Source organism: Ascaphus truei, chromosome 1, assembly GCF_040206685.1.
Source record: "Ascaphus truei isolate aAscTru1 chromosome 1, aAscTru1.hap1, whole genome shotgun sequence".
Lineage (NCBI taxonomy): Eukaryota > Metazoa > Chordata > Amphibia > Anura > Ascaphidae > Ascaphus > Ascaphus truei.
The window spans coordinates 455352248-455372537 of NC_134483.1; the positions used below are offsets into that span (position 1 = coordinate 455352248).

The 20290-nt window shown below is 40.2% G+C and overlaps 1 protein-coding gene across 4 annotated transcripts in view; it reads left to right on the forward strand.

Annotated features, from left to right (window-relative positions):
• Positions 1 to 20290, forward strand: part of LOC142462929 (uncharacterized) — a 43096-nt gene that overhangs the window by 19981 nt on the left and 2825 nt on the right. For 2 of the 4 annotated variants that reach the window (XM_075565148.1, XM_075565154.1), the window contains exons 2-9: positions 7375 to 7439; positions 7814 to 7867; positions 11100 to 12218; positions 12383 to 12452; positions 13504 to 13622; positions 16408 to 16528; positions 18742 to 18878; positions 19901 to 20052. In XM_075565148.1, the coding sequence (XP_075421263.1) occupies positions 7386 to 7439; positions 7814 to 7867; positions 11100 to 12218; positions 12383 to 12452; positions 13504 to 13622; positions 16408 to 16528; positions 18742 to 18878; positions 19901 to 20052 (1826 nt within the window). In that variant the 5' untranslated portion in view covers positions 7375 to 7385. The remainder of the gene's footprint in view (positions 1 to 7374; positions 7440 to 7813; positions 7868 to 11099; positions 12219 to 12382; positions 12453 to 13503; positions 13623 to 16407; positions 16529 to 18741; positions 18879 to 19900; positions 20053 to 20290) is intronic. The other 2 variants (XM_075565166.1, XM_075565161.1) reach the window with 1 other exon arrangement.

A 20290-nucleotide genomic window follows, 5' to 3' on the forward strand; every position in this document is an offset into this window, starting at 1 on the left:
CCAATTAAAACAAGCAGTAATGTGGAACACAGACCCACCCCAGTGCTGCTGGATCAAAATAGAGTCATATTACGCCAGAATGCCTTCTCTACTAGCTTGCCTCTGGAGTTTAGACAGAGGAGATAGGCAATCACATAATCTAAAATTAAAGGCGGCAATACACACTTGGGAGAAATAGACAAAAAAACACAGCGCACAACGCTCATAGTGCATTAAATATATTAATTCAAAAATTCAATAAGGTAAGTAATGTGCGTACATCAAGTTAAATACAAGTGAGCATGTTAGGGATATGTTACCCATACACCAACAGATGTCATCAGTGGAAACCGGTTTGGATTTCACCAGCAGGAACCCTCTGTGGTGCCAGGTTCTGTAGCATCAATTGGGGGGAGTCTTTATGAGATGACTAGTGTCCCGTGTTTTCAGTTCTCAAAGAAGCAGCCCTGTCTCTGGGACATGCACGGCAGCTTCAATCCTCCTCCAAACCTCCGTTGCGGCAGGCACTTCCGGGTTGTGACGTCATCCGTCTATAGCAGCGCTGCTCGCGTGACTGTCCTCCGGTAGCCAGATAGAGAGTGCCAACGGGGTGGGTAACGGGTCTCGGGATACTTTCTTATTCCAACGCGTTTCGAAACCGAAGAGGTTTCTTCATCAGGGAATGTAGAATGGTGCAATAGCTAACTTTAACATACCCCGCGCTGATAGTCCATTGGTCCGTCACACGGACTTGTTAGCGAATGGGGAAGCAGCAGGGGAGAATCCATATTGAAAGAAAAAAACCTATCAACAACAACTTTATTTAACATAACCAAAAATGACATACAATATAAAAAAGCAGCGATTCTAAAACAAAGAAGAAAGATAGTATTACTGCAACATATTAAAAAACAACAATTACTAATCTGCTCATGTTAATGGAATAAAATATTGAACTAAACCTATGAATTTTCAAAGAAGAAGCACGACCTAAAAACAAATCCTGAACCAGAGGCACAACCTCTAATCAATATCAACTATAGCAGCTTTCATAATTATAGATCAATAAATATAGACCTATATACCTATCACTTCATATTACTCACATATTTCGACTACTATAAAAATATATATGTATATAAATTATAGACTTTAAATTAAAATGTTTATTAAAATGTAATAGCAAAATATATAAAAATGACCAATAATTATTAAAATCAATAAAGAGACCAAATATCGATATCCTCGTTTAAACCCCCTGGATGTAGTGTATTTAATTTATGTATCCAGAAGGTTTCCTGAATTGACAATTCCTTAACCCTGTCCCCTCCTCTCCTATTTCTATGTACATGTTTAATACCTTTGAATAAAAGTGAGGAAGGGTCTTTATTGTGATGCAGAGCATAGTGTTTAGATAAACTATGTTGCATATATCCAATTCTTATATTCCGCAAGTGCTCTTGGATCCTTATTTTTAAAAGACGTTTAGTGCGTCCCACATATTGCAATGCGCATGGGCATTCAATAACATATACGATGTAGTCTGAATTACACAATATAAAATCAGTAATCTCATACTCCTCCCCTGTGGAGTTGCATTTAATTGATTTCTTAGCAGAATGCATGTGCTTACACACCGAGCATTTCCCACACTTAAAGTTCCCTACAGGTTTGGTGTTTAGCCACCTTTTTTCCCCAGTCAAGTTTTCTTTTATTTTAATATCACTGGGTGATAGTGTATTTTTTATCGATGAGGATAAATGTAGTGTGGCATTTATTACCAGTTTTAACTCAAGGACAACTCAAATAGAACAGATTGTGAAAAAACATTGGGCTATTCTTGCCAATGATCCGATACTAAGTGCCCATATTTCAAAATATCCCAAATTCATCTACAGGAGAGCAAAGAATTTAAAAAATACACTATCATGTACACTATTATATTGTGTAATTCAGACTACATCGTATATGTTATTGAATGCCCATGCGCATTGCAATATGTGGGACGCACTAAACGTCTTTTAAAAATAAGGATCCAAGAGCACTTGCGGAATATAAGAATTGGATATATGCAACATAGTTTATCTAAACACTATGCTCTGCATCACAATAAAGACCCTTCCTCACTTTTATTCAAAGGTATTAAACATGTACATAGAAATAGGAGAGGAGGGGACAGGGTTAAGGAATTGTCAATTCAGGAAACCTTCTGGATACATAAATTAAATACACTACATCCAGGGGGTTTAAACGAGGATATCGATATTTGGTCTCTTTATTGATTTTAATAATTATTGGTCATTTTTATATATTTTGCTATTACATTTTAATAAACATTTTAATTTAAAGTCTATAATTTATATACATATATATTTTTATAGTAGTCAAAATATGTGAGTAATATGAAGTGATAGGTATATAGGTCTATATTTATTGATCTATAATTATGAAAGCTGCTATAGTTGATATTGATTAGAGGTTGTGCCTCTGGTTCAGGATTTGTTTTTAGGTCGTGCTTCTTCTTTGAAAATTCATAGGTTTAGTTCAATATTTTATTCCATTAACATGAGAAGATTAGTAATTGTTGTTTTTTAATATGTTGCAGTAATACTATCTTTCTTCTTTGTTTTAGAATCGCTGCTTTTTTATATTGTATGTCATTTTTGGTTATGTTAAATAAAGTTGTTGTTGATAGGTTTTTTTCTTTCAATATGGATTCTCCCCTGCTGCTTCCCCATTCGCTAACAAGTCCGTGTGACGGACCAATGGACTATCAGCGCGGGGTATGTTAAAGTTAGCTATTGCACCATTCTACATTCCCTGATGAAGAAACCTCTTCGGTTTCGAAACGCGTTGGAATAAGAAAGTATCCCGAGACCCGTTACCCACCCCGTTGGCACTCTCTATCTGGCTACCGGAGGACAGTCACGCGAGCAGCGCTGCTATAGACGGATGACGTCACAACCCGGAAGTGCCTGCCGCAACGGAGGTTTGGAGGAGGATTGAAGCTGCCGTGCATGTCCCAGAGACAGGGCTGCTTCTTTGAGAACTGAAAACACGGGACACTAGTCATCTCATAAAGACTCCCCCCAATTGATGCTACAGAACCTGGCACCACAGAGGGTTCCTGCTGGTGAAATCCAAACCGGTTTCCACTGATGACATCTGTTGGTGTATGGGTAACATATCCCTAACATGCTCACTTGTATTTAACTTGATGTACGCACATTACTTACCTTATTGAATTTTTGAATTAATATATTTAATGCACTATGAGCGTTGTGCGCTGTGTTGTTTTGTTGTTTTTTTGTCTATTTGTCTAACGTTCTAGGGGGTGCTCTGAGCCATCCCTGGTACCACAGCTGCAGACGCTCCATTTAGAATTGATGAAAATAGGTCACGTATTTTACTTATTTTTTATCACTAATTAATCACATCACGTGTGTGTTAGAATTTAATAGTTGCGCACTTTCTCTTCACCTTGTCACACACTTGGGAGGTCTGGTCAAAATGTAAGACTAGATTTGGGCTATCTTCATCTAGCTCACAACTTACGCCTATATTCAACAATCCAAAATTTTCCCCGGGATGTGGATCCAAGCTGTTCGGTCAATTAAAGATGAGGGGAATCGGGGCAATTGCGGATCTCTTAAGCTTTGGGAAGCTCCTGAGCTACCAAGACCTATGGGCTAAATACGATATTAGAGAATTAGACACATTTAAATATCTTCAAATCCGACATTTCATCCAAAAAACATGCCCAAATCCAGAATTCCCTTCTCTCACCAAGTTTGAGCACTTATGTAAAGTTAACACCCATCAAAAGGGTCTAATTTCAGAAATCTACGCTGAATTAGAGAAATCAGTGGACCCTCCAAACCATGACTACATGCTCAAGTGGGCAGCAGACATGAATATTACTATAGAGAGAGAGAATTGGGACGAAATCTGGGAAGCAGCCTCAGGAACTTCCATATGCACCACAACAAAGGAGAACATATATAAAATCTTATATCACTGGTACCTTACTCCTGTGCGATTAAATCAATTTACCCCCTGGCATCTGATCTTTGCTGGAGAGGCTGTGGATATAGAGGGGACATGGCCCATATCTGGTGGACATGTCCAGAAATTGTGAAATACTGGACCAAGGTCCAAAATTTGATAAAAGAGGTCACCGGCCTGGAGTTACCTATTGATCCACTGACCTTCCTACTTGCCAGGCCAATGAACGAAATTGACCATCCAGTTAGGAAATGAATCTCCTTTATTCTTACAGTGGCTAGATGTGAGATAGCGGCCTCCTGGAAGAAACTAACCACTCCCTCCAAAAGAACTATTAAAAAGAGGATCAACGAGGTGATGCTTATGGAGAAATTGACGGCTCTCCTTAAGCAAAACCTATTTACATTTTACAGAATATGGGAGCCCTGGTTACTTTTTATAAGATGAAGGCATCCCACATATACTAGAAAGGGAAATCGTACACCCAGACAAGGAGTATCATGACACTCCGAGGCTAAGCCTAACAACTGATAAAACCAGGAACTCGGCTCCCTCACCCCTGTCCCCCAGTTGCTACCCTCCCCTCCTCCCCCCCTTCTTCCCCCCTCCATGTCCTCTCCTCTCTTGTCTTCTCTCTCTGAAGGCCCCCCTGTACGACAATCAAGGTTGTCAATCTTTTTTCCCCAAAATGCAAAAATGTTCTTGTATTAGGCTGTACAGTGTGTATGACGAATTATTGTTGTATTACTGCCTAATAAAACCATTTGAAACAAAAAAAATATAATAAGTGTAGAAAAGTCAATAAAAAGACCAATGGGAGAAAAAAAAATCATCCATACATAGTTATATAAATATAAATTGCACAAAGTAAATAACAGATCTAGTGATGACTACTTTCAACTATTAAACTTACTGTATAGCTTAAAAAAATGCTTATCCTTGTCATCCCTTTCTACTGAATCTCTCACGGACCCCCAATTCCAGAATCCAGATGCTGTGAAGCTACTTTCTTGTGCTGGGAATTGATTTACCTCCAATACACTCAAATTAATGAGATGAAGATCTTCTCCAGCACAGGGTAGTGGCTTCACAGAATATCAGATAAAGGGCCAGAAATAGAAATATATTTTATATCAATGAATTCTATGGAATATGAAGAGGTCTCGCTTATTTATCTCTAACATCCCTTTGATTGGAGCTTTCACATGCATAGCTTCACACATGATGTGAAAAGAAAACCTTCACTGACTAAACTGTAAAGGTTGCAATGCTAATTGTGGATAACTGTGTTTTTAAGTAGAATATGAGGCTGTAATTCAAGCTTGGTATAGCAGCAATGTGGAAAGAACTTTGAGAGAAATGTGTATACAATGCTTGCAGTGAAAAAGATTGTCATTACATAACAAACATGTTGATGATTTAAATAATGCATAATATTGGTGGCACTCAACAATATGGGCTCTGGACTCTGTGTCAGAACATTTTCATAAATATATCAATATTTATCCCAATTTCAGTATGACTCATAGGTGAAATGATCATCATTATTGGATTGTGAAAAGGCATTGTAAAACAAGCAATGAACAGTGGTGAATATTATAGGAATAGTTGATTTTTTTAAATGTATAACATGTACAGTGAGAGTGTATTAGATCACTCATTATTTATACAATCAATAGAAACATATTTCCTTTTCAAATGCTTGTAAATGTAACGGTGTTTCCCCCACCTGTGGGAGATTTGACCATTACTACGTATGTGGTGCATGATACCTGCTGGTAACAGGAGGGCTGAGCTGTCCGCTGATGGTAGTGGGGACACAGGTTCAGGTTTCTGGGGTACATTACCCACGTGGTTCTTTAGCAGTGCAGCGCCTCCATCTGCCGCAGGCTCCAAGATGAATGGAGGCGATCTCCTACGGTAGAATTACTCCCTCTCCTCCCAGTAAGATCACACACCAGGCAGGAGGTATATGCAAACAGGAACGGTCTTTATTGGGTCAGCACTCACAGAACGGCAGTAGTCTGCCCAATACAGTCCCTCTGGATCAGTTAACCAGCTTGAAGATGGTCCCTGTACAACCACTACGGCCAAGGGCACCGCAGCTGTCCTAGCTCTTCCCAACCCCTCTATCAGGAGCCAGGGTATAGGTGCACACTCACTCTCCCCCAAGGGGAACAGAGAAGGCCCCAATCTCAGGCACTCTGCTGTGTGACCTGCCTCTCTCAGTGGGGAGAGGAACACCTACAGAGTTTGGGCGGCAATCCCCTTAAGTACAGTCAGGAGGAGGGCACTAGGTCTGACCCTTGATTGGGTATGCTGGGGCCCAGAGACACCGCCTCCTACTGTCACTTAAGAACACTACAAGGAGTGGGGAAAACCCAGGATTACTACTGGCAGCCTGCTCTTACCAGGGCTTGCTGCCAGGAGGGCAGACTGGTAGCCAGAGAAACAGTACTGGCTATATAAACACTATTTTAGCTCTAAAGATCTCACTAATAAAACATCTACAAATTCTCACTCGGCATACAGAGACGTTATCGATTTATGATATGCAAGCAATAAGGCAGAATGATCTATAGCATTATCTTTGTTCTTATATAGTGGTGGTTAAAGCAGCAATTGTCTCTGAAATAGATTTTAAAATATTTGCTCTCTCCTGCCCCTGAACTCTGGCTCTTGGACATTAACCCTCCGACCTCTGGCACCCCGGACTCAGCAAGTTTAATGTTAACACTTACTCACCAGTCCCGGCAACGCAATTTACCACACTCCGGGCACGCCCTCACTGCTTTGGGTGCGTGGTATACCCTTACCTACCTCAGTACTGGGGACTGGCCAGGTCTGCGGGCATACAGGCATTACAGTAAGTAGTGTAATAGTATACTCTCTGACGAGGCACTGTCTACAGCGTGAAACGCGTAAGAGTGGCTTTTAATTCTTCTGCACCATGTTGTCTGCTGACCATTAAAAGATTTTTTCATTAAACACCATACTGTAGCCCCGATTTGCCTTTTTCCATTGCACGGCTGTGCTCCATTCCTCCTTCTCCTCGTGGGATCACCAGTCTTTTACTGTTGTACCCTTCAGAATAAGCGGATTCTGCCGTTCCATTTCTAGCCAATCATTCCATGTGTACCTATAATCTATTCATTGACCATCACCCCTGCAGTCGGGATAGATGCCCCTAAAATTTTTTTTTTTTTTTTTTTAAATACATACAGTACCTTTATTCTTACTTCAATTACTTTTATATTGTAGGGGTTTCTTCTGTGACCTGTATAGTTAATTAGATAATCCGAATACCTAGTCTATTACCACATATGGATTATTATACAGGTTTTGTTGTGTAACCTAGTGTCATTATCTCGTACTGACTTTTAATTGCAGGTGTGGAAATCATGAACAAAATATTTCTCATAACTTGGCTTATTGGAGTGCATTTTGCTTTGCCAGTAAGTGATTTTTACAATCTATTTCTTCACCGATAATAGCTGTATCGTGTACATCTGCAATGATCTATTTTTGGATAGGAAACCGATATTTAATTTTAGTTGTTAAATATTGTATTTAAACTTTAAACTATACTATGTATGTACACAAACATATACACACAGCGTGTTCTCCTGTTGAAAGTACTTACAAACATTTAGATTTGTTTTGTATGATTTCTAAGGAGTGCTACATTTAATTTTTGTTTTCTTTATTGATGAATTTTTAAAATGTGAGGTGTAATTACATGTACTTGTATAATTCTTTTAAAAAACATGTTTGGAATAGTGAATGTCTTTTCCAATTATTTCACATAAGGCATACTTTCTCTTTCCAGGTGAGTTCTTTCACAGTGAGACATGGAAGACATGGACAGAAGCAAGAAGAAAAGGTATGCATTTGAGAAGCTAATTGGTAATTCGCTTGCAATGATAGATCAATGTATGCAGATTTGCAAATAACAATTCATATGCTATTCTAAATAAATAAACAAACACTTGTGACAGAAAATACAACTCCTGCAATGTATTATTTGACTAAAAGGTACAGCAAATAGCATTCAAGTTGCAAGTTGTTTTTTTTTGCAATGGGCAGTTGAAAAGGATAGTGTCTTTGTAAATCTGAGATCGTGGTTAGTTTGAGAGGTAGTAGGTTGATATAGGTTTCTCAGAGGAAGGTACAGACAGTCTTCTGAATCAAAGAATATTTAATAAGCCAAAGTGATCTGTCGTTTTCGCTGCATCATGCAGCCTTTATCAAGGTGAGGGCTAAAAGGTTGATATAAGCCAATATTTACTAAGTGATGCTATTCTTTAAGACACCTTCCAGTACTGGAAGACATCTTATGGTCCATTCAAGTGGAGGTTTTTAAAATAAATAAATAGCACCACATCGTGAATATGGTGCATAAACTTTTCTCCCAGTGTAGAATAATTTTTCTGTTTATGGGTTTCTCCAACTTATACAATGAAAGGCAGTCCGGTACAAGGACACACAGTGTTAGATTCACAAAGCAGTATTAAGTGGGTTAATGGGCGATAAATGGTCCTATAGCGCGATGAATGCGCGATACTGCCTGAGCTGCAATTCACAAACCAGTGATAATAGTGCAGTATCGCGCTACAATGGCTTTTTAACGCCCATTAACAGCCAGAGATAAAAGCGTCGTCCAAAGGCTCTCATTTTTTTAACCAGTAATAGCTATTCACAAAGCAGTGACAAGCTTATCGGCCAGTAAAATCTCTCGATATTTTAGCACTAGCTGAAGGTTGGTGCTAAAAATATTGAGAGATGCATAAAAGCATTTTTTTTCCGTCACAGAATTGATGCCTGAGGCCGGCAGGAGTCTGGGGGCCTCCGGTGGTCCCCGCGGGTGTCTTGGGTTCCTTGGGTGGTCCTCTTGGGTTTCTTGGAGCCCCACGGGTGTCCGGGGGTCCTCGGGTGGTTCCCATGGGTGTCCGAGGGCCCCATGGGTGTAAGGGGGTCCTTGGGTGCAGAAAAAAAAGGTGCAATACATTGAAATAAATACACCCCTGGTCCCCCCAATACATACAGTACAATAATGGGCAAAATTACTATTACCCAGATATGGTTAATTGTGCATTTGCCCATTTAAAAATAAAACATCAGCCAGCACAAAGTAAATAAAACTTGCACTTGCCATGATGAAGGTTGTCCTCATCCTCATCACCGTCGTCCTCCGTGGGCAGCAACAGTACAATAATAAAATACAAACTAATGGCCCCTAACCCCTTAATCACCGTAGCGGTCAGTAAGCACTATAGTCATTATGGGGCTAACCCACCCTCTCCCACTACTCACCCGGAGGCCTAACCACCCACCCCAGGGACACTACCCCCACTACCCATTGATTGGCACAGTCTTTAAGTATGCCGCATTGATTTCAGCCTCGGAGACCCCCTAATTCCCGAGATACAGGTCCAGTTATGGGGCGCCAGTATCCCAGTGCAGGATTTAAATCCCATGGTCACGTGACACAGGAAATGTAAAAGTACAGGGGATACTGGCACTCCATAACGGGACCTGTATCTCGGAAAGTAGGGTGTCCCCGAGGATGACATCAATGCGGTTCAGCTCAGGAGACCCCCTGCTCCCTCACACTATTATCAAAATCAATATTTTTACTGCACGATCGCCTGCAAGAGCCGTGCATGGAGACACAGCATCTCCATGCAGCTCTTCCAGGCTGCAATTTTTGCCGCGTGCTAGGATTTATAGCGTGATAGCACTGATAAAAAAAACTGGTTGGCCGATAGTGCTTTGTTTTATCGGCCTTTAAAAAAATAACCTTCATTCTTAGTAAATACCATTTTGCCCTCATGTTTTAGTGCGCGTGTAACAGGGACTTATCCCTGTTTAAGAGAAACTGCCCCTAAATCCAGCAGAGAGCTGGTTAATTTAAGCTAGGCAATTAACCAGACTCCACCTGGCTAATTAGGACTCTGAGAAAAAGCCTCATGTGGGTAACAGAGAGAGAGATTTTTCCCTAGCACACAACGGTGCTGACATGAGGAGAGGGTGTGTATTGACAGCAAGACACAAGTGTACCAGACCTCTTTTCCTGGACGCAGAGGACCCAGTAACCTGCCTGAGGCTGGACCCTCAAGCACACTGGACACCACTGACTTGAAGGGCCACCTGCTTTAAGGTACCACTGAGACTTTGGGGTTGTAGACTGGAAAGGGGCTTATCCTCCAAGTCTTGTAAGAGAGGGACTGGGGGAAGTCGGTTATCCCTTACAAAGGGATAGGTGTTTGTTGCTTTTGTATATTTTTGTTTGCATTGTTTAAAGGAACAGGCTCAATAAAGCAAGTTTTACTTTCACCCTAATTGGTCTCCATTAACCTTAACCTCTGCACACATCTCTTACAACGCAATAAATCAATGCAAAGTCGGGCGACAATGCACTGATTTTATCACTGCTTTGTCAATAGGCCCCACACACTGCTTGAAAGTTAATACAAAACGAAATCCTCATGCTTGGTCTAGATTTTGTTGTGACACCCTACTTAACACCACAATTTGGTTAGAGCAAGGCACAGGTAATGTCAAACCTGTCACCAACCCTCTCTTTCCCGCATGCTCATAGAAAGCTTGCAACAAATTAGATGGACATGGGTAAAAGATAAAGGAAACAGCAATGAAAGTATCAATGCAGGCCAATACAGACTAAGTATCCCAAACAAATCCCCCAAATTAGAGTAAAATTAATACAAATGAGAAGTAAAATGTCTGCCACAATGAAACTGTTGCTATTGTGTATCACTTCTCTGTTTCTTCTGTATAATGACCATACAACAGTTCTTACTAGTCTCTTTGGAACTCTCTATACGGTCTGAGTGAGCTAATTCCAATAAACTCTTCTTGTCCGTGTTATATTATTTCCTGTATTTAACTGTAATGCCATTCCTCATTTACTTACCTCTTTGCTTTTTAGTTATTAATTTATTTGTATTATGTAACCATCATACTAATGTGTCAATTGGTGCAAATACCATATATAATTTGTAGACTGATAACAATTTTACTACTACAAAAAGGAAATAAAAAAAGCACTGTTTATGATCATACTTTCTTTAATAATGATGAGGCTTTCATTTCAGTTCAACAGTGAAAGTATGTGGCAGCAAAAGATAAACAAAGGAGGCAACCGGGAGAAAAATATAAGTGAGGAGCACAGAGCCATTGACACTGACCATGAGCTACAAAGTATTGATACTGAAAACCATAAAATTAACATTGGTGATCTCCAAATGGAAGGCGATAGATCCAACTTTCACATTCAACGTACACTAAATCTGAACATGGGTGAAAGTGATAACAAAGGGACACATACCTTGGATACTGAGGAAAGACACCAAAAACGTAATGAACATACCCATACTGCAGATCAAGATCAAAACGTTCAAGGGACTACACCAAATCAGGTACAAGAAAAGAATGAAGAAAATGGAGAATATAATGTCACAACTGGTCAAACTCGGGAGTCGAGTGTCTCAATTCAAGAAAATCCACAGTTTGTTAGCGATGAACAACAAAATGAAGAAAGTCTTTCTTCTAATGAAACTTCAGAGGAATATGACCATTCTCTAATGAAAACTCTAATCCAAAGTGAAGAACTGGATGATAACAACAAAAAAGATGACATTAATATGCCTGGAGAGCCCTATGAAGACAAAGTACTCCAATATAGTTTTAATATTACCCAACAGGAAAAGGATAATGAACTAAAGAGCAAAAATGACAGTGATAGAGTGCTGATTGACATGGAACTTGAAGAACAAAGTCATCAAGATGCTATTTTTTTCAGTTCCTCGGAAATAAATAATGGGGATAATAAAGATGACGGTGATTATAGTGACAATGGGCAGAAGTCTGAAAATACGTATTTTGGTCATGAAAAACGTGATACTGAAGTGAACACTCACGCCAGTGATGTTAATATGAGTCAGGAGGAAAGTGTGCAAGCAGAGGAGAGAATTCGAGAACTTGATGAGAAGGACATTACTAGTACAGATGATGATAAAATAGGAGGTGATGCAGAGAAAGGTGCCGATACCAATGAGACAGGTGATACTGTCAGAAATGAAGGCAGCAGAGAGAAAATACAGCTTAACCTTGAGGACTTGAGTTATGGACCTCACAGTCCAACTACTAATAAACTAGAGAAATACACAAGCCTCCAGCAAAACAGTGAAAGTCAAACTGGACACAAAGATGATGTAAGTGTATTAAAATTGGACAAAGTTAAATCTGACCTGGGCAAATTTGCCACATTGTTCCTTAACTTGCATTGAAAATTCAGAAACAAAAAACGAAGTTGTTATACAATAGATTTAAATTGATTAAAATGTCTTATTTATTGTTATTTTTTGTTATTGTTAAGGCTGCAAATACCACTTTGGACAATGCAAATGAGAGTCTTGATAAGAGCAATGTGAAGAAATTATTTCCTGGTAAGTGTTTCTTGCACAAACTGACTTTTTTCCGCATTAATTATTTGCATTACATTAACATCTTTCGAATGGGTGTTCATTAATTTACAGTATGTGCATTGTTCTTGTGAGAAAACTGTAGCTGTACATTCCTGGTATCTATCGAAGTGTCTTGAGTGTGGCCAAAACAGTACTGCGATTATTGTGTGACTCCATGCGAACAGTGCTTTCTACCCTGCACCAACAGGTTGTGGGTTTATGCAATTGGCTTGAATGGAAGTTTCCGGCTTATTGAATAATAATAATAGTTGTTGAAAATGCCCCTTAGGCCGCGCTTATAGTCCTTGCTACGGCGACGCTGACGTCACGCTGCAGTCGCTGAAAAATCAAATTTAATTTACTTCCAGCAATTGCAACCAGGCCGTCACTGAGTCGCGCCGTTCCTACTATAAGCGCACACGACGGATTCAATACATTTGTTTTGAAGCGACGTCATCCCGCTTATAAGCGCGGCCTTAGGCCACGGACATGGTACTGCAGACCGTGCGGACGCGTCCTCAGACTGAGCGAACAGACTGCCATAAGGCCGTGTTCGTGTCCATTCGGCGTGCGGGCGGAAGCGGGAGAGGGCGCACGTTGCGCAATAAATCAGTTCAAACAATGAGGACGAACTAGCTCCGTGACGCCCCTCGGCACGCCCCAGGTATACCCCCCACGGCCCGTCTAGTATGGCAAGGGAAAGCACCCGCTTTCCCTCAGCCTCCGCACGGGAAAAGTCACTATGTCCGAGGCATGAATCTTAGTGGCTACATCCTTTTAAATTACTGTCGTTTCTCAGTAATGATTTCTCAGCATTGTTTCATTATAGATGTTTAAAATATAATTCTTTGGGCTTTAAGTGCTAAAGCTCAGTAGAGCCATTTAAGTGAATATTATTGATAGGAATGGTACTCTGCACTAAACCTCAGCTACAGTTTGTGTCCTTTTAATGCAGATGAGCGAGTTATCATGACATTGTTTTACAATTGGCAACAGTGTGACGTTCATAGCTGGATTTAATACACATTTTCAGATCCTTGCAGAAGCTTCCACTGTAAACGGGGAAAAACATGTGAGATTGATGAACAAGGAAACCCTATGTGTGTTTGCCAGGATCCAGCTATCTGCCCTGCTGCTGCTGTGAATGATCATGTGAGTCATAATAGGAAGAAAGAGACTGGAATGATTCTTGGGAATATTGTTATTTGTCATAAACAGGATTATTTAGCACAATCCTTTAATATATATTCAGAAAACAATACATGAAATTCCCCTGGCAGTATTATAGAAGTTAAATATTTTTACTTCTAACACGGCCCCTTTTGGACCCTGTTAGTTCTTGAATACAAAAAATAAAAGAAATCTATATTCAAACTGTAACCAAGAAATTACATGCTATGGGGCTTATTCACTAAACTTCCATAAGTTCAGTGTATTGCCGAGTGATTTTGCATTGTCTTACAGCACTATAATAAAATGTGTGTAAAAACGGTATTCACCAAGAAAAATCACCATTTCTTTCAAGTTCGGTAAAAAAATTAAACATCGCACTACTTTTCCTTCCCCCCCAACCCACCCAAGTGTTATCGCACTGAAAATGTTTGTTTAAACTGCAGCCTGGAAGAGCTGCATGCAGACAGCTGCATCTCCATGCACAGCTCTTACAGGCGATCGTGCAGTTTTAATGTACATTTTATGTACGGAAGCAGGGGGTCTCCGGAGCTGAGCCGCATTGATTTCAGGTCCGGGGACCCCCTGCTTCCTGAGTTTCAGGCCCCGGTATGGGGTGTCCATTTCCCCCTGTGCATTTAAATCCCACGGTCACGTCACGCAGGAGATTTAAACACACTGGAGATACCGGCACCACATAACGGGGCCTGTAACTCGGGAAGCAGGGGTCCCCAGACCTGAAATGAATGCGGTTCAGCTCTAGAGACCCCCTGCTTTCATACAATGTTATTAAAATAAATTTAAAAAAGCTTCATTACCGTAGCAGCTAGCCGCTCAGGTAATTAAGCTGCTTTAATGTGCATTTTAATAATATTGAGTATGGGAACAGGGGGTCTCCTGTCTGAACCACATTAATTTCAGTCTCGGGGACCCGTGTTTCCCAAGTTACAGGCCCCGTTATGTGATGCCGGTATCTCCGCCATGTTTAAATTACAAGTGCTCTGTGGTGATAGACTGGCTGCCGGCTAGAAGTGCTTTTGGGGTTCTTCTCCCCCCCCCCCCGCAGCACTGGGGCATCACATACTTTTAGCTGCCAGTACCGCAGACCCTCTCCAGAAGTTGCTGACTCACGTTACCCAGTATACTTCCTTCAGGCATCCTACGATCACTCGCATCAAGGGACTAGAACAGCTATAGGTCAGCCGCCAACTCTGTTCACCCCTTTAGGCCAGTCTTAGGTTGTGCTTTGCGAGGTTCAGGGACCCCCTGACTACACCTAGACTCCCTCTCTCTCCATCACTTGCTCTGGAAGTATACTTTACTCTTCCAGTTCTGCTTCACTGAAAGCCTGTCCTGATTTATCTCAGCAGCGCCTCCAAATGTAACCCTGTTTCCCCTACCCAATCTCACATAAGGTCTCCTAGGGGAAATGCTACTCCGGATAAATAGCTTTGTGTGGTGCATACCTGCTGGTAACAAGGGGCCCTGGGTTTCCTGCATGGTGTTGTAGGGGAATAACAGGACAGGCTTCTGGGGTCTTGCCCAAATTCTACTCACAGGTGCAGCGCCTTCATCTTGTGCAGCCCCCAGATGTGTGGGGTGAAGTCTCTGCAAAAGAACTCTCGTCCCCCTCCTCCCAATAGACTTCAGTCTTAGGCCAGGAGGGTATAGGTAAAACTCAGGATGCTTTATTTAATCTTCCTTGATTCAGCAGCCACAGATCACAGCAGTTCTTAGAAGGTCTTCACCCTCAGGATGTCCCTGGATCCTACTCCCAGCCAAAGGGCACCAAGAGTGGTCCTAGCTCTTCCCCTATCCCCTTGTGGGATAGGAGGTACAAGTTTTCCTCACCGCTCCCCGGAGGGAGGGCCTCAAGCCTGTCAGAGCCCTGACATCTTAGTAGGGTAAACCTTGCCCCTCTCACTGTAGAGGCAGACTGACTAAATCAGGAAGTGCAGTGCATTAAGTACAGCTCCAGTAACCACCACCCCAGTGTCTCTAATTGGACACAAGGCCTGATGACACTAACTTCACTGACTCACTACACTGCATGTGTGGGAAAAAAACCATGATTGTCCTGGCAAACCTGCCCTTACTAGGTATTACTTCCAGGAGGAGGGCAGACCTATAGCCCAAAACTACCCAGGGCTACACTAATATAAAAAGCCGGTTAAGTGCGATATTGGCAGGGCTTTCTGAATAGCTACACAGGCAATAACGCACTAAAAGGGCATTTATAGTGCTATAAGTCACTTATCGTGGTTTAGTGAATAAGCCCTTATGAGTCTAACACCTTAAGCAATAGTTAATTCAGTTCACTTTAACTTTGTCTTGACAAACTATTATTTTTGTCTTTACGAATTAGCTATTCTTTTGTTTTCATATAACACCAACCTTGTAGGCCGCTTCTTCCTACATCCGCATACAAAATAGACCTAGATCTTCACCCATCTCCCGCTTTGCCATGTAGATTACTGTACAGGGTGACTTGTTTGGCAAATATTTAGTGTATGTTTATTTCATTTTACTTGTGGGGGTTTTATTCTACAGAAAATAAAATTAACATAATTTTTTTTCCACTTTCTCTAACTAAGTATTGAAAACAGAAAAAAAGGGTACAGAGGCCCAAAAATGTATGTTCAAAAAAGTGTATTATGCATGAAAGAATAAACAAAATGGACCAATGTTTCAGTCCCAATGTGGACTGTCTTCAGGGCTTCAAACTGTCGCATAAATGCCACCATGTGTTTTCTTTTACTTTGTACAGATTTGCGGCACTGATAACACAACGTATGACAGTCCGTGTCATCTATTGGGTACTAAGTGTAAACTTGAGCGAGCCAAAGAGGGCAGTCACCTCCACCTCGATTACCAGGGACCCTGTAAACGTGAGACAAGTTGGAAAAAAGAATGTTGTATGGAGACAATCCATTGACGTAGCCCTGACTTGAAAAGGCACCTAGAAAAAATGTTTAAAAAATGAACAGAAGTCCATTAACATATGCTCAACATCATTGTGGAGAGAATTTTCAAATATGTATGAGTGCTATGTACTGTATGCAAAACACAACATTAAAGTTCAAAGGAGGACATTTTCATACTGAAGTTAGCACAGATTAATGTGATACTCTATACATAGGATGTCGCTATTATATATAACTAACCCATCATTTGGGAAGATGAAGCATGACAAGTAGAGATGCATAAACTTTTATTTGGTTTGATTCAGATTTGTTACAGGCTGTGACATCTCCAAGAGTATCAAAATGAGAATTATTGATACAGTAGGTGCAAATGTAGTGTACAGACCTTTTAAAACCTCACATGCTTCTTCTTCATACTGTAGGTACTGTTATGTGCTCGAGACACTTGTAGGGTTTAACAAAATTGCATTGCTAAAGACTCACATTGGTTCATTAGATTGTTTCACAACTTACAGTACAACAAATATGCACAAAGGGTAGAACTTTGCACTGCCCTCATTGTTTTTTCTTTGGCAAAATCACAAACTGCGTAGAAATCAATGTTGTGGAAGTATGATTTTAAGTGAAATTAGATCCACATTTAGGGTTAAAACCAGGATTTTATTTTATTTTGCTTTTCATACAGTGTTTACAAAAAGAAGTGATCAAGATTGAATGCTTTCAATGTATTGAAGACAATGTTTTTAGGGGCGTAATAATGAATTAGCTATTTTTTCAGTAATTGTAAAAAGCCAAAACTTTCTTTATGGGTTTGCCACTGAATTATGTGCACAAAGAATGATCAATATAAGCCTTTAATTTTGCTTTTTTGACAGTCGGTAGTAAATATTTATTTTAAGAGAAACATCAGAAACTACCACACATTGCAGAAAACTCTACTGTATATTTAATATTTTAGGGCAAGGTATTAAACAAATATTCCAGGAAAGTAATGGCACTATTTATTAAGCTCTTGAGGACGCCTGGTGTTATGCATCTCATGTTTTGTATATCGTTGGTATTCTGTGATCTGTATTAGTCATGCAGTACGCACGTGGAGATATGTGGATTGTCTAGATTGTGAGCTACATTTACTTTATTTTTTAAAGAATACTTACAGAACATTTGATAACCCACAACACAGGTGTCCACTTTAGAATGATCTTTCCATTCAAGTGACAGTCACTGCCATTCCTATCTCTGACTCCAAGTATAATGCTGGTGGCTTACAGTACTCTTGCATGCAGCTTAATGGAACCTAGTTTGGAATCCTTTGCAATCAGTACTGCTGTATTAATAATTTGCTAGGACACCCTTCCTGCCCTTCGCTCTACTAATAGTAGAAATAAAGCTGATAGTGTTTGAAATTAAACACGGCAGAAGACTAAAAACAGGGCAACTGTGCTTTATAAAGATATCTGTTCAAAGAAGCTGATTTTCAACCCAAACATAGACATGACATGTACAGGTGCACCGACGAGTATTCTAAAACTTGCCTTGGAAAATCTGGAGCTATCACCAACAAGACCCAGGTACATGCTGGGTACATGCTGGGTACATGCTGGGTACATACTGTAAACATTTCAGTGATATTTCTGCAGAGACTAATGGCCCATCGGATTAACACAGCAGGGGTCCCTGGCAGTCCCATTCAGTTTGAATGGGACTGCCAGGGACCCCCGCTGTTAATCCGATGGGCCATTAGTCTCTGCAGAAATTTCACTGAAATGTTGCAGCATGTACCCAGCATGTACCCAGCATGTACCCAGCATGTACCCAGCATGTACCTGGGTCTTGTTGGTGATTGCCCCAGATTTGTTTTAGAATACTCGTCGGCACTACAGTAGTTTAAGAGGTAGTTTAACATGTGTTTTAATTAAAGGTGGGCCAGTAAAGAGGGGACTATAGTACGTGTGCACTGTTATATCCGTAGTCAAGGGTCTGTCAGTAGGAGAGCTGCTGGCTGTAAACATCTCAATATACAGTTATATAAACCTAATAATGTAATACAAGATCACGTTAAAATAATGTATGGGACAAAAATACAGCTTACCACATTATTGCCTTTTCATATTTATTATGGACATAACTCATTATTATTTGAAAAGAGTATTATTCTGTTACTATTTTTGAAACAGATATCCCTCCATGCTCTGACTATGAACTAGCTCATTTCCCTTTTCGAATGAGAGACTGGCTAAAAAATGTGCTGATGCAATTATATGAGAGGGATTTGGAAACATCTGGGATTCTATCAGAGAAGCAAACAAACAAGGTGAGCTAATAAAATATAGCACCACGTTTATAACAGTGACTCTATGCACACATTATGTCCTAATGATAAATTCATTTAATATAGAAATACTGATGTTTGGAGCATTTCTCTGCTTAATAAAAAAAAATTTAAAAACTGTAATCCCCCCGGCCCCTACTTGTTTTTTCAACTGGTTCCCCGTATTCTTGACATACATACTGGTGAAGTTACTGGGTTTAAATCTTCCACCAGGGGAAACAAAATGGCTGCCAAATCTCTGGCCAACAGGAAGCTGCAACATCACCAGTTGCAGCTTCCTATCAGACAGCCAATTTAAATCCCATTTAAAAACCAGGACATAATACTGGTAACATCACGAGTCAGTATCACGGGAACTGGGGGTACCTGGTTCAACTCTAGGGGACCCCCTCCAGGATCCATTCCTGTACAAAAAAGGGGAGGGTGGTTAGTTATATTTATTAAGCAGTCTTCAACCGTAAGGCAACTTCTTGTGCTGGAAAACATCTTACAGCCCATAGTACATATGGCCCTTAATAACTTATCCGCACACTGCTCTTTACTGATTAATTATTACTGTAAGGTTTAGCTGTCATTGAACAAACTAACTCAGTTGCTAACTTTCCCAAGATAATTTCCTCCACCCCTCCCCCCCCTTCCCACTTCTGTTCCTATCTTAGAAAAATGAACAACTTATTTGTGATAAAATGATATGGGGTCAATATAGTGAAGATATAGGTTTGCGTATACAGTACGAATTGTACGTTATTGTGTATGCTAAGAGTGAAACGTTTGTGCTCCTGTTTACATACATTGAGCTATTATTCTGGGCTCTGAAAAATTAAGCATTACTAATCTTTCGTTTTACAAAATGTCTATTTCCGATGTTTATAAAAACCAGAGCAACAAAACACAAAGGCTCGAAAGCTACACCATTATCTTTCATTATATAAGAGGTAGAAATGACTGCAGTCAATATGATCATTTTAAAGGATTAGGAAGTCTTCATTTATTTGTTGATGCAGGTGAAGAAACTCTACCAAAATGAGAAACATTTCCTGGAGGGTGATCACCACATCGACCTCTTGTTAATAAGAGATTTTGAGAAGAATTATGACATGTATGTTTATCCAGTTCACTGGCAGTTTAATGAGCTTGACCAACATTCAGTGGACAGGTAGGTTGTGTATAGGTGCATGTTGTGTATAGGTGCATGTTGTGTAGTTGTTATAAAACTGGAAATCCACAGGTAAATAATCTGAATCTAGACAAAAATGTCTGCAAATAACGTCAGTAGGAAATAATTATGGATAAGGGGAACAGTATGATTAATTGTATATAGTGTATTGATATCATTGACATACAGTATACATGCGCACTGTTATATAGCACTTACAGTACTATATTCTGTTTGT